This window comes from Saccopteryx leptura, chromosome 1, assembly GCF_036850995.1.
Source record: "Saccopteryx leptura isolate mSacLep1 chromosome 1, mSacLep1_pri_phased_curated, whole genome shotgun sequence".
NCBI lineage: Eukaryota > Metazoa > Chordata > Mammalia > Chiroptera > Emballonuridae > Saccopteryx > Saccopteryx leptura.
In genome coordinates, this window is record NC_089503.1 from 310,268,444 (window position 1) to 310,283,485 (window position 15,042).

At 48.1% G+C, this 15,042-nt stretch overlaps 1 protein-coding gene across 1 annotated transcript in view; it reads right to left on the reverse strand.

Moving 5' to 3' along the window:
- The window catches only part of BAIAP2L2 (BAR/IMD domain containing adaptor protein 2 like 2), a 32,370-nt gene that overhangs the window by 6,845 nt on the left and 10,483 nt on the right, over nucleotides 1-15,042 (reverse strand). The window contains exons 5-7 of the mRNA XM_066358383.1: nucleotides 9,913-9,984; nucleotides 9,575-9,691; nucleotides 7,892-8,038 (exon numbers count right to left, since the gene is read on the reverse strand). Coding sequence (XP_066214480.1) covers nucleotides 7,892-8,038; nucleotides 9,575-9,691; nucleotides 9,913-9,984 — 336 coding nt within the window. The remainder of the gene's footprint in view (nucleotides 1-7,891; nucleotides 8,039-9,574; nucleotides 9,692-9,912; nucleotides 9,985-15,042) is intronic.

Consider the following 15,042-nt stretch of genomic DNA (forward strand, 5'->3'; position numbering starts at 1 on the left):
CCCACCAGGGGGCGATGCTCTGCCCCTCTGGGGCCTCACTCTGCCGCGACCAGAGTCACTCCAGCACCTGGGGCAGAGGCCAAGGAGCCATCCCCAGCGCCCGGGCCATCTTTGCTCCAATGGAGCCTTGGCTGCGGGAGGGGAAGAGAGAGACAGAGAGGAAGGGGGGGGGGTGAGAAGCAAATGGGCGCTTCTCCTATGTGCCCTGGCCGGGAATCAAACCCGGGTCCCCCGCACAGCCAGGGCCCACTGCTTTTAATTCACACATCAAGCTAATATTTCGCTTGCCTTAAATCACCCCAGCACCAACTACCAGACAAGTGGGCACCACCCCTATAGCACAGAACCCACTGAAATGACTCAAACTAAAGAAGATCCTAAACTTGCTTAAACTTGGCTATTCCTTTGCCCATTTCTTCCATGGAAACCATCATAAATGTGTGGGCCATGGTTTCCCCTCACTCCTTCTGCCTCTTGACCAACCCCAGCTGCTTCCCCATGTGGCCCTGCATGGCATGACCCCTTCTTTTGGGAACTGTGATATGTAGTAAAATTTTTTTCAATGGTATTAATCTGTCTGTGTTGTCACTCAGTCACCTCTATAAATTAAACCCCAGGTACAATCAAAACACTGTTCTCCAGTTATAAAGGTCTCTCCTTTTCTCTATTCAAATATACTGCCCCCCAAGGCCAAGCTCAAGACTGTCCCCTTAAGAATAATAAAAGTTTCCCTTTGTTGAGCATTTACTCTGTGCCAGGTCCAGTTTACAGGCTTTGCCTGCATTATCTTATTTGATTCTCATAATAGCCCTGGGAGGTATGTGCAATCGTTGCCTTTATTTTATAGAAAAAGATGCCAAGGGTCAGCGCAGTTAATGACTGGCTCAAGGCCTTGCACCAGTAAGCAATGAAGCGGCCTGCACTAGTCTGTCCTGAGGAGGCTTCCCATGACTGCCCCTCCAGTGATCACTCCCTTCCCCCAGCTGCTAAAAACCTCTTAGTGATCTTGGGCAGCAAAAGAGAATCAGAGCCTCACATCACAGCAGCAACTAGTCCAGTTGGTCACGAGGGAGACTCTCTCTGTTGCCTTGCATAAACAATTAGCCAAACACCATACAACAAGGGTCTGTGTGGGCTTGTTTCAGAGGCACAAGCAAAGCGAGACCATTAGTTTCTGCATACCATATTTTTAAAAGGTTTTTGTTCTTGTTTTGTTCAGTTTGAGAACATTCAGAGAGCACCTGCTATGGCGTTAAGGGTCCTGGGAGCAGTGGCCATGGCACCAAGTCCCGGCCTAGCCAGCACCTGCACTGGCCTCTCACAGCCCTGCCTCCGCAGGCTAGCCAGGGGTTGGCAAGAAACACAGGCTTTCACAACCACAGAGGACATCACGGGAGAATGTTAAGAGCATTTATGGAGTGGAAAAGCCATTCTAATGATGAGACAAACTATTTTAAAAAGACTGATAAGTTTGACTAAATAAAAATAATTTTTAAAAAGTATGGCAAAATCTACAATAAGCAAAGTCAAATGATAAATGACAAACTGGGAAAATATTTCCAACTCATTATTAAGAAAGGGTTAATTTCAGTAACATATAAAGACTCCTACTGCCCTGGCCAGTTGGCTCAGTGGTAGAGCATCAGCTCAGCATGTGGATGTCCCAGGTTCAATTCCCAGTCAGGACACACAGGAGAAGCAACCATCTGCTTCTACACCTCTCACCCTTCTTTCTCTCTCTCTCCCTCTCTCTCTCTCTTCTCCTCCCACAGCCATGACTTGGTTCAAGTACATCGGCCTGAGCACTGAGGATGGCTCCATGGAGCCTCTGCCTCGAGCGCTAATAATAGTTTCATTGTGAGCATGACCCTAGATGGGCAGAGCATCGGTCCCAGATGGGGTTGCTGGGTGGATCCCGGGTGGGGTGCATGCAGGAATCTGTCTATCTCCCTTTTTCTCACTTGGAAAGGAAGAAAAACAAAAGAGCTCCTACAAATTAATATAAAAAAAGGGAGGAAAAGATGCTGACATGTCACAGAAAGGAGAACAAATGGCTCTGCAACATGGAGAGGCGGGCAGCAGTCTTACTCATAAATAAAGAATCAAGAAAAATTGCACTGAGATGCATTTTTACTTTTCTGATTAGCAAAGATCAAAAAGTTTGCTCACAGCCCTGACCTGTTGGTTCAGTGGTAGAGTGTCGGCCTGGTGTGTGGAGGTCCTGGGTTCAATTCCCAGCCAGGGCACACAGGAGAAGTGCCCATCTGCTTCTCCACTCTTCTCCCTCTCCTTCCTCTCTGTCTCTCTCTTCCCCTCCCGCAGCCAAGGCTCCATTGGAGCAAAGTTGGCCTGGGCACTGAGGATGGCTCCATGGCCTCCGCCTCAAGCGCTAGAATGGCTCTGATTGTAAAGGAGAAACGGCCCAGATGGGCAGAACATCGCCTCCTGATGGGCTTGCGGGTAGATCCCGGTCAGGTGCATACACGAGTCTATCTCTCTTCAGAAAAAAAAAAGAAAAGAAAAAAGTTTGCTCAACTGGTGTCAAGGAAACAGGGAATCTCATACATTGCTGGTGGAAGTGTGAATTGGTACAACCAATGCCTGCCTGTATCCTCAGACTCACAAATTCCATTTCTAGGAATGTATCCCAGAGATATACCAGCCAAGTGCAGCAAACCCAGAGAGGCTGGGGGAGAGGGAGGAAGGCACGCCATTGAATAGCATTGGACTAACCAAGGACTGATTACTGCAGATGACGAGAAGGATACTTTCCCATTATAGTTCTTTAAATCTTTCTCTACAGCTTGTGCATTCTGCTATAGGGACAGGTAAATATTTATATTTATGGTTACTTATTTTAGGAGTTCAATCTTGCATGTCCTAAAACCTAGCTGGGTCAGACAACATGCTACCTATTCCCCATACCTCGGGGAAGTTGGACTCATTCAACCCACAGCCCCTCCTGAGATGAGGGCACCCAGCGGGACGCAGCCAGTGAAGGGCTCAGCTTTCCTCTTTTTTTTTTTTTTTTTTGACAGAGAGAGGGACAGACAGGAAGGGAAAGAGATGAGAAGCATCAATTCTTCATTGTGGCACTCTAGTTGTTCATTGATTGTTTTCTCATATGTGCCTTGACTGGGGGCTACAGCAGACCAAGTGACCCCTTGCTCAAGCCAGTGACCTTGAGCTCAAGCTGGTGAGCTTTGCTCAAACCAGATGAGCCTGCGTTCAAGCTGGAGACCTCAGGGTCTCGAACCTGGGTCCTCCACATCCCAGTCCGACGCTCTATCTACTGCGCCACTGCCTGGTCAGGCTCAGCTTTCCTCATAATGTTGGAGGTTAACTGTTAGGACACCGGCAGAAAGGAGTTTCCTTCCAAAGAAGATACATAAGCAGCCAATAAACACATGAAAAGATGTTCAGCATCACTAGTCATCAGGGAAATGCAAATCAAAACCATAATGAGATAGCATGTCACACTCACTAGGGTGACTATAATCAAAAGGAGAGTCAATAACAAGTATTGGTGAGGAAGTAGAGACATTAGCAAAATGCAGCGATGAAGTAAGTCATTGATTTCTGAGGGGAGGGGATAGTGGGAAGATCATATCCCAATGCCCCTGGCTCCTCCTCCTACAGATCCCATCAGCAAGCTCCCTGGGGGGTCAGCAGCTGGGCCAGGCCACGCAGGCAAGTCCACACGCCAGGTTTGGCCACTGCTAGACCTTTTCAGAAGAGAGCAGGACACAACTGTGACTACTGCTGGGCTGGCAGAGGCCTAAGGACCCGCAATTGAGGAGCCAGGCAAAGACTAGGACTTGGGGTCCAAGCGAAGCAGCCCACAGGGACACTTGGGTAGGGCAACACCACATGTCCCTCCTGAGTGTGGCCTGGGAGGTGCTACTGGCTTTCCTGAGTTCCCGGGGTCCATAGGCTTAGGCTGCTGCTAGCCCATAAGGTAGCATTTGTAATTTAGAGACCGATGTCCCCTCTGGATGGACAAAGACAGGGAGGCACACATTTGGTGAGAGAATGGTCTCTTTATGCAAAGAGAAAGGTGCTCCTGTCTATAGGCAAACAGTCTGTACCACGTGTTCGGCTTGGGGAACAGAGCACAGTCCCTACGGAGCCAGTACCCTGTGTGGCACACGACCTGCACATGCCTCCCTAGCAGCCCTGCCTGCAGTGGTTCTCCATGTGAATAGGCCAAATGAATCTCTACCGCTGAGGCTGAGTGAGAGCCATGCAACAGGAAGGAAGACCTGGGCAGAGTGGGGCCCCCTAGGGCAGGGGTCGGGAACCTTTTTGGCTGAGAGAGCCACGAACGCCACATACTTTAAAATGTAATTCCGTGAGAGCCATACAGCAACCTGTGTACGTTATACATTATCCAATAAAAATTTGGTGTTGTCCCAGAGGACAGCTGTGATTGGCTCCAGCCACCTGCAACCATGAACATGAGTGGTAGGAAATGAATGGATTGTAATACATGAGAATGTTTTACATTTTTAATGTTATTATTTTTTTTATTAAAGATTTGTTTGCGAGCCAGGTGCAGCCATTAAAAGAGCCACATCTGGCTCGCGAGCCATAGGTTCCCGACCCCTGGCCTAGGGAACACTGCTCCACTCCCCTGCCCCCATATTTGCCAACACCACTGTCTGAGCCCTTTCAGTTCAATTCAACCCAGAGTGGGAACAGGACCATGAGGAGGCAAAGGAAAGAAACGAGGCACCAAAGAGGACCTGGTGGCCATGGAGGAGAACCTAGCACAGGGGTAGTCAACCTTTTTATACCCACCGCCCACTTTTGTATCTCTGTTAGTAAAATTTTCTAACCGCCCACCAGTTCCACAGTAATGGTGATTTATAAAGTAGGGAAGTAACTTTACTTTATAAAATTTATAAAGCAGAGTTACAGTAAGTTAAAGCATATAATAATAATTACTTACCGCACCCTGGCCGGTTGGCTCAGTGGTAGAGCGTCGGCCTGGCATGCAGGAGTCCCGGGTTCGATTCCCGGCGAGGGCACACAGGAGAAGCGCCCATCTGCTTCTCCATCCCTCCCCCTCTCCTTCCTCTCTGTCTCTCTCTTCCTCTCCCGCAGCCAAGGCTCCACTGGAGCAAAAGTTGGCCCCGGGCACTGAGGATGGCTCTGTGGCCTCTGCCCAGGTGCTAGAATGGCCCTGGTTGCAACAGAGCAACGGATGGGCAGAGCATCACCCCCTAGTGGGCATGCTGGGTGGATCCTGGTCGGGCGCATGCGAGAGTCTGTCTGACTGCCTCCCCATTTCTAACTTCAGAAAAATACAAAAAAAAAAAAAATTACTTACCAAGTACTTTATGTTGGATTTTCGCTAAGTTTGGCAGAATAAATCTTTATAAAACAACTTACTATAGTTAAATCTATCTTTTTATTTATACTTTGGTTGCTCTGCTACCGCCCACCATGAAAGCTGGAACACCCGCTAGTGGGCAGTAGGAACCAGGCTGACTACCACTGACCTAGCAGACCACCCGGGCAGCGGAGGGAAGAAGGTGACAAGCTTAACATGAACTTGGTAGGAACGCATACTGTATCACAAAGACCTTCTCACCCAGACAGAGAACAATTTTAAGACTTGAAATTGAAGAGATGAAGTAATAGAGAGGACACTCCTGTTGAGAACAGGATCAGTGGCTGACATGTCAAGGGGAGACATATCTCAACACACGGAGCAAGCATGGGTGAAACAGACATGGTGAGGGAGGTCATCGATGTGGGGCCCCAAATGACTGGAGTTTCAGAGGAGAAAAAGGAATGATAGCAGAGAGGTAGTAATAATTAAAGAAATGGAAAAGCAAACAGTCCCCTGACCTGAAGAAAGACCTGAGCCAGTAGACTGCAGGGGCACCGACAGGCATGCACTTAGGCAGTGCCCGGACAAGCTCCTGAGAAAACCCACAAGCATCTACAGAGAAAGAGCCGGTTACTTAAAAGGAACGAAGACAGGCAAGCACCAGACTTCGCACCTACAACATAGAACACTAGAACCTTGGACCGCGGCGGAAGAGGCCCGCAGCCCCGGGGCCCTGCAGCCAGCCAATGTGCACCCAGGGTAAAAGGAGACGTTTGTACACGTGCAATTGACTCAGACCATGTATCTGCAGAAAGTACTTTTGAAAATTCTCTAGCTGCTCCAATTAATCAAAACAGAAACCTCGAGCCCTGGCCGGTTGGCTCAGTGGTAGAGCGTCGGCCTGGCGTGCAGGAGTCCCAGGTTCGATTCCGGCCAGGGCACACAGGAGAAGCGCCCATCTGCTTCTCCACCCCTCCCCCTCTCCTTCCTCTCTGTCTCTCTCTTCCCCTCCCACAGCCAAGGCTCCATTGGAGCAAAGTTTGCCCGGGCGCTGAGAAGGGCTCTGTGGCCTCTGCCTCAGGTGCTAGAATGACTGATTGCGGCAGAGCCAACGCCCCTGATGGGCAGAGCATCGCCCCTGGTGGGTATGCCGGGTGGATCCCGGTCGGGCGCATGTGGGAGTCTGTCTGACTGCCTCCCCGTTTCCAACTTCGGAAAAATACAAAAAAAACCCCAAAAAACAAAAACAAAACAGAAACCTCAAGAGATAAAAGGGAGTGAAAATAGCAGTGAGCAGGGAATCTGATGACGTGTATTGGGAAATTTTAGTGGAGGATGACAGACACACTGGGCAGGGGTAACGTATGTAGTCTAAGTAAAGGTTCTTGCAATAGAAGGGCCATGCTGCAAAGAAGTAACCATGAGGGTCTGGAACTAAAAGTCCTGAAGTTTCTTGGAAAAACCAAAACATGGTGTAAGGGAGGATGATGGGAGGAGTAAAAACTTTCCAAAGGCCTCGTCTTAGAGTACCAGGGAGGGCAGGAAAATCCTTTTCAAGGTGTCATCTTATGAGGTGAGAGCAATGACCAAGTAGTGGTGGGGAGGGTTATTATTTTTTGGAAAAGATAATAGATATTTGTGATTATGGGGGTCATAAAGTGAGGTCATCCCGAGTAGAGATGAAAAAAATAGTAGAATTTCTAAATTAATAACAGGAAAAGGGAATGTATAGTAACTCAACCAAACTGACAACAAGAATGGAAGAAAAAGAGGAAATGACAAAGTAAGTACAGTTAAATCAAGTTATCCAAAAAAGAATAAAACAGGTGTATTGGTTGTTAGCTTAAACAGGACAAACTAAATTTCTCTATTAGAATACAGATGTCAGGCAGGTCAAAAATAAAAACTAAGCTATATTTTAGTAACAGAAAACACACTTAAAACAAAGACATAAAGAAAAGAAAGTAGGAAGGGCAATATTCATCTTAGACAAAGTGGAATTAAAAGCCTTGGACTGGATTATGAGAAACATTAAGTACCTAAATGGCAACATTTAGAGAGAAGGTATAATAATCATAAACCCAAAAGCATTAAATAACATGGCAGCTAAATACGGTAAGCAAAACCCGTTAGGAACACAATGAGAAAGGAAAACATTTGATTGGTCTAGCAAATAGAAACAGCAACTGCATACAGGATTTAAATTATAAGATAAAATTAACAGACAATAACTGAATAAACTATGAACCAATGAATTTCTGAATGGTAAGTTCATACAAGCAGAAATAAAAAATATGATTCCTAAATGAATGAATAAATGCATGAATTAGAATGAATGTGAAAATAAAATCATGAGTGAATAAATGAATGAATATCTGATGATACAAATAAACACAGAAATGAATAAACAAACAGGTGGAGAGAATAAATTTAAAAAAATCTACCAAGGAAGAAAAAGGGAAAAAGGAGGAAGGGGGGGAATTCCTGTGTGCAGACAGCTCACAGAGAGCCCAGCCCCAAGGGCTCCATCAGCTGTCCTCCAGCCCCGCTCACCCGACCAAAAAACTGCAGGAAGGTATTGGAAAGCAGCAGGTGCTTCTCAGCCAGGAACCGGTAACGCCGCTTCTCTTCCAGCTCAGCTGCGCGCTGACTCTCGGACACGAAGGCCTGCATCTGCGCGTGCAGCTGGTTCACGCTCTCCTGGAGGCAAAGGGGATTCTGGCTGGAGCCATGAGCACCAGCTGTCTGCAGCCTCCCTGTCCTTCCTGACCGAGCCACCTCCTCCTAGAAGCCCCCCCTGAACACCCAGCCCATCCTAGCTCCCAGGGCTTGCCCTCTCATGGGAAGCTTCATCCTCATGAGCCTGAGTTCTGGGTCCCTCTAGGAAGGGCTGGTGTCTGAGCCATCCTTCTGTCTCCAGCACCCAGCTCAGCACAGAGATGGGGCCCAGAGAGGTTGATTTGATGAAAATGCAAATGAGTTGATTAATAACCCCCTAGTAGGAAGGGAAGATTCTGAAAACAGATACGGGCTTATTAAAAGAGACAGAAGAGGAGATAGGAAGTGAGGCGGAGGTCTCAGACATAGAGGCCAGGGATGAGGAGGAAGGGCTCAGGAGGAGAGTGGGCCTTAGCCAGGGGGTAGGGTACCACTATCTGGGTGGGAGGGGGCAGGGGTGGGATTCAGCCAGTTTGCACCGGGTTCGGCAGAACTGATACCTAACTTTTTGTTGATTTCAGCAAACCGGTTGTTAGAATGGCACTTGTAATCAGGGTTCTAAGGTGGGCACCTGGGCAGCCATCCAATGTGGAAATCACAGATTTACATTCCTTACTCTTTTTTAACGTTAGTGCCTGTAGTAATGTTCATTCCATCCATAGGTGAAAAAAAATTGCAAGTGAGGACGCCAATCAAGAAGTAATATGGAAATATCTTAAATAACAAATTTGTTTTTTGTCAGGTATTATTTAATATTTTCATTAATATTTTAAAACTCATAACAGGATGTGAGGACAATCTGGCTGCGACATCTGTCACCCCATTGATCGCCAGGGTTGATTCGGCTGATCTGGCTGGCTAGGCAGGTGTCTCCTTCCTCCCTCACCGCTCCATGTGCGTTCCTCCCGAAGCTGCGCGCTCGGTGGGTCGAAGAGGACGACCTTTCCCGCTAGAGGAGAGGACCGTTCTTCGGTCAAGGGTATACGAGTAGCTGCGCTCCCTGCTGGAACCTCCAAAACTCATAACATAATCTAGTTTTGTATACCTCTTTTATTGTTCTTATTTAAGTATTAAATGCATGAAATAATAAACTACCTTTCGGTATATCATTTTTAATACTTAAAACAGTCATTAGGGCAGAGAATCAGTTGTTAAATTATTTGAATCCTACCACTGGAGGGAGGGGAAGGCTGGTGGGGGGCTGCAGGTGGATCACCCCTTCACTGCCATGTTCAGGAGCACATGACTGATGGTCTCAGGCTTGCTCAGCAAAGTGGGAGAAGCAAGAGAGGTGCTAGGGTTTGGGAGGGGCCTGGGGCAACTGAAGAGGGCCAGGAGGCAAAGAGGCTGTGCTGATGGTGTCCGAGACCAGTAATTCCCACCCCACCCAAGACTGGTTGACCTCAGTTCAGAGGCTGGGGCAAACCACACTCCTGTTGGCCTGGTGGTGGCTCAGAGGAGCTCAGGAGGGTGTCATTGGGTCCTCCCAGAGTCCAGTTATGTCCCCAGGCCTCACACCTTCATCTCCCGCACATTCTTGTCCCTCTTCCGCTCCATGCGCCACAGTTCAGACATGCACTTCTCCAGGTTGGCCGCTCGGTGGCGGTACTCGATCTCATAGTGCTGGCGGCTGTCCTTGGGTGGGGTGGAGAGAGGAGGAGACCCCCACGTCAAAAGCTCTAGGTGTCTAGTTCATGTGTCAGAGCACCGGACGGGGCAGGGGAGCTCAGCTGGGAATGCATACAACCCAGGGCCAGTCAACAACCAGCATTGACTTCAATGTGTCCATCTGTCAAATGGGAAGAGGTAGTCCTGCCTGTGATGGACAGGGTGCTGAGGTGGGCGGCCAGACTCACTTTGATGAACTGCATGTCCAGCTTAGTGTTCTTCTCCATATGCTGCAGCAGGTCCCCGTGGAAGGTCTGCACCTGTGTGGGTGCAGTGAGGGGGTGATTGGGGCAGCCCATCCTTCTCAGGACCCAGCATCCTTTGCATTGTCCACTCAGATACACTGTGTGCCATGTGCTAACACACCAGGCACCTGCCCAGTCATCAGGAAAATGGGCATAATAAGAGGGCCTGGTTGGAGGAAGGATTAAATGATTAATCACACAAAACATTTAGAGCAGTACCTCGCTCTAAACACCATCGATAAATGTATAACAGCCTCTGGTTCTTACTCTTAGTCTGAGCTTTGATGATGCCATTCCCTGTGCCTGGAATTACCCACCAATCTTCAAACATTTGCCCCCGCTGACTTCCCAGAAGGAATCCATTGCTCAATCATTTTGTTTCTGGAATGTGTATCATATTTGTTTGTTTACTGTTCATTCCTCTAGCCACGGGACAGAATTTCTTGATGGGCCCCTGTTCAGCCTTTTGTATGGGCAGCAAGCGCTGTGGGCAGGAACCAGGTCTGACCATCTCTGTCCTCGGCACATGGGCAGGGCCGGACCCACAAAGGCATTCAGAACTATTGAGGCCTTAGCTGTCTGGGTACCCAGGAAGCGGCTGACCTGGGTGACCAGGAGGCCAGGGAGGCTACTGGGCTCATCCCAGAAGAGTCAGGTCCTCGTTTTGGTTGTGTCTCCAATTTGCTTTGTGATTTTGGACAAACTGCTGTCCTTTTCTGGGCCTCAGTTTCCCCATCTGTAATAGTAAGGTCTTGGCCAGGTGCTTTCTAAGGTCCAGCCCTATAGACCCGATGAGCTTTGATTCTATGGGCCTCAGCAATCCCTTGGCACATTCCCCTTGTGTCTCCATCAGTGTTCCATGGGTCACTCTGCATTGGGGCATTGAACCCTAAATCCTTCCAGCTGCCATCTCTGCCCTTAAGTTTAGGTCACACAGGGAGCAAAGAGAAGCATCTCTCACCCCACTGCCACCTCTGGAAACCCTCCACTTCTGCTTGGATCCTACCTCCTGCCATGGGGGTCCCCATGCTGTGCTATAGGAGCCCTGTCCCTAGGGGTTGGGCATCATCCAGAAAAGGAATGCTGGTCATTTCCTCCCAGGATGCAGAAAAACCCAGTAAACATAAAGTTCTTAATTGTAAGTTTTTCTCCCATAATTGTTTCTGAAGCTTTGGAGCTTGAGTGTCGTTTCCCTAGAATAGGCCGCACCCTAAACCCAAGCTGCGGCTGCCAGAGTGAGGTGTGTGTGTGTATGGCAGGGTGGGGCCTGTCAGTGTTATGAGCTGTGCTGAGTACACTTTTCTGCCCTCTGAGGACCCTTTCTGCTGGATCCAGTAGCAAGTGAGGCTTCTCAACCTGCACCTGCAGGACCTCCCCGCGAGGACGCACCTCCCTCTTCTCCTGGCCCTGCCTCCCACTGAAGAGACAGTTCAAGATTTCTGCTTGAACACAGAATGCATGCTCTTGAAAAATCCCCACATCCTACTGAATTGTCCAAAAGAAACCACAGGCTTATGGGAGATGTGGACTGGGGCAGATCTCCAAAACTCAGGCAACTTGGTAACCAGAGCACCAACAAAGAGAGTGACTGGCACCTGGACAGAGGAACTTGAACCACACTGAAGGCCACAGAAAATATTTAAAATGCACAAAATCAACAGAATGGACATGTTGGCAATGCCCTAATTACTGCAGAGTGGGCCTGATGTAGGAGGAAGCGGGGCTGTCAGGGAGGTGGACACGGGGGCAATGGTGACACCTGTCCCCGGCTGAGAGCCCAGGGAGGCTGGAGAGCAGGAGATCTTTTCAAATATCCTTAAAACACTGACCGCAGACAAGTATGGGGCTTCCTCCCTTCCTCTTAATTCTGTTTGCCTTGTCCCATTCCTCTTGCCTGGAAACACTGCTCTTGGACAATCCACCTTCCGTCATATGACGTCACTCCTGCTTCCACTCCCATATGAACTGAGTCACACCGTGGAAATGTGCAGTAAAGCAGGGCAGAGGGACTATAGTGCTTCCCATTGTCATGGCCTGGCCGTGATCGCAGATGGGGCATGCCAGTCAGATGGGGCCCAGGCACCACTCGGTCCCTGGAAAGTCCTCAGCAAGCTCCTGTAGAGAAGGATCTATTCAGAGGATACTGGTGGTGGACTTTCAGCTTGCTGTGGAGGAACCAGTCTGTCTGTAATTAGCAGGTGGCCTCTGGAATAAGGGAGTCACCACCCCCAGGGCAGGCAGAGGGATCCCAGCAGGTCAGGACACGGGCTGCCTTCCCTGCCTCCCTCTCCCGGCACACACTATTTGCATGTCCTAGAAGCACCTCAGCACAGAAGCTGAGGGTAGGCCCAGCTGTTGAAAACACACCCTATAAGCTCCAGATGTCGATTTACTCCAGTAACTCAAGAAATCCTCTGCCATCTACACAGGAAAGTCATCTTAAAAGAGCTGTCTCTGAAGCTGACCCCAATTCCTCATCTCCCATTCATTCTTGAGTCCCCTTCAGTTAGACTATGCCCCACCATGGCAACAAAAACGTTTTTGTCAAAGTCACAGAGACTCCATGTTGCTAAGTCAGTTCTCAGGCTCCTCCACCTTAGCCTGTCATCATCATTGGAAACAGATGACCACCCGCTCCTCCTGAAACACCTTCTTCCCTCAGTCCCAGCCCAGCACCTCTCCTAGTTTTCCTCACACTGCCCCCTCCCCGCGGCTGCTGCTTCTCTGTCCTTTGCTGATTCCCCCTCATCTCCCTGATCCTTTAATGTTGGGTTGACCTTGGGCTTCTTCCCTTCTTAGCTACATCCACTCCCTTGGTGAGCTCATGCAGGCTCTATGCTCATGACTCCAGATATGCATCCCAGCCCAGACCTCACCCCCAAACTCCAGTCGCATACATGAACTGATGATTGCACCTCTCCAACTGGTTTCCTGATAATCATCTCATACTTATCAGACTAAAACTGAGCCCCTGGCCTCTCTTCTCCATTCAAACTGCTCCACATTCAGTTTTTCCCACCTCAGCTGATGGCAACTCCATCTTTCTGGCTAGTCAAGTTAAAATCTTGGAGTTACGCCTGGCCTGTGGTGGCGCAATAGGATAAAGTGTCAACCTGGAATGCTGAGGTTGCCGGTTTGAAACCCTGGGCTTGCTTGGTCAAGGCACATATAGGAGTTGATGCTTCCTGCTCCTCCACCCCCCCCTCTAAAAATGGAATAAATAAAGTCTTTAAAAAAATCAGTTAGTTACATTAAAAACAAAACAAAGAAAACCTTGGAGTTAGCAGTAATGCCTCGGTTTTCGTTGACTTCGGTTCTCATCGGTGTCAGTTTTCGTTGATTTTTTCTGTGGAAAAATTTGTCTTGGTTTTCATCGATTGCCTCAGATTTCATCAGCGTGCCCATGTGACCTCACTGCTAATTTTGCAAAAGCAAAGGGCGACCTATGCGTTCTCCAGCTCAGTGTGGCATTGTTTCTCATTGTACAAGCATCACCTCGCACATATAGCCAAACAATTCCATTGCTTTCTAGTGTTTTTGTGTTTTTTTTATTGATTGTGAGTACTAATACATACAGTAATTGGATTTACACTGATTCATATGGAAATAATTGCCTCAGTTTTTGTCGGTTTCAGATTTCACTGATTGTTTTCAGACAGATTATCAATGAAAACTGAGGCATCACTGTATCTAGACTTTCCTCTTTTTTTTTGTAACAGACATCTAACCCATCAAAAAATCTTATTGGGCCTGACCAGGCGGTGGCACAATGGATAGAGCGTCGGACTGGGATGCGGAGGACCCAGGTTCGAGACCCCAAGGTCGCCAGCTTGAGCATGGGCTCATCTGGTTTGAGCAAAGCTCACCAGCCTGGACCCAAGGTCGCTGGCTCGAGCAAGGGGTTACTCGGTCTGCTGTAGCCCCACGGTCAAGACACATATGAGAAAGCAATCAATGAACAACTAAGGTGTAGCAATGAAAAACTGATGATTGATGCTTCTCATCTCTCTTCATTCCTGTCTGTCTGTCCCTATCTCTGATTCTCTCTCTGTCTCTGTAAAAACAACAACAAAAAAACCTTATTGATTCTACATTCAATCTGATCTCTTCTCAACACCACCATTGTTGCAGCCCTTTCCCAAGCCACATAATTCCTCCACTAGATTACTGCAACAGCCTCATAGCTAGTCTCCTGCTCCTGCTTTTGCCCCCTACTGTTCTTTTATTTTTAGGACAGGAGCCAGAGTGATTCTATTAAAATACAAGTCAAACAATGAACAAGTGGAAAATACTGTTTTTTGCTCCATAAGACACACCTTTTTCCCCCTAAAAAAGTGGAGGGGGAAATGCCCATGTGTCTTATGGAGTGAAAAATATGGTATTTCATTAAATATTTTAACACACCATTTGGTTCAGAATATTTTTTTTCTTATTTTCCTCCTTAAAACCCTGTGTCTTATGGTCAGGTGTGTCTTACAGAGTGAAAAATACGGTAGTACTTAAAAATGTTGTTTACAAATGACTTCAAAAAACACCAAATGCCTAGAAATAAATCTATCAGATGTTTAAGACTGCTATACTGACCTGACCAGGTGGTGGCACAGTGGATAGAGCGTTGGTAGGACATGGAGGACCCAGGTTTGAAACCCCAAGGTCACCAGCTTAAGCGTGGACTCATCTATGGCTTGAGTGTGGGCTTACCAGCTTGAGTGTGGGGTTACTGGCTTGCGTGTGGGATCATAGACATGACCCCATGGTTGCTGGCTTGAGCCCAGGGGTCACTGGCTTGAAGCCCAAGGGCATTGGCTTGAGTCCAAGGTCGCTGGCTTGAGCAAGGGGTCATTTGCTCTGCTGTAGCCCCTGATCAAGGCACATACGAGACAGCAATCAATAAACAACTGAGGTGCTGCAATGAGGAATTGATGCTTCTCAACTCTCTCCCTTTCTGTCTGTCTGTCCCTCTCTCTGTTTCTGTCACACAAAAAAATACTGCTATACTGAAAATTACACAACATTGCTATGAGATATCAATAAACAGAGAGGTATACCATGTTCATGGGTCAAAAGACCCGA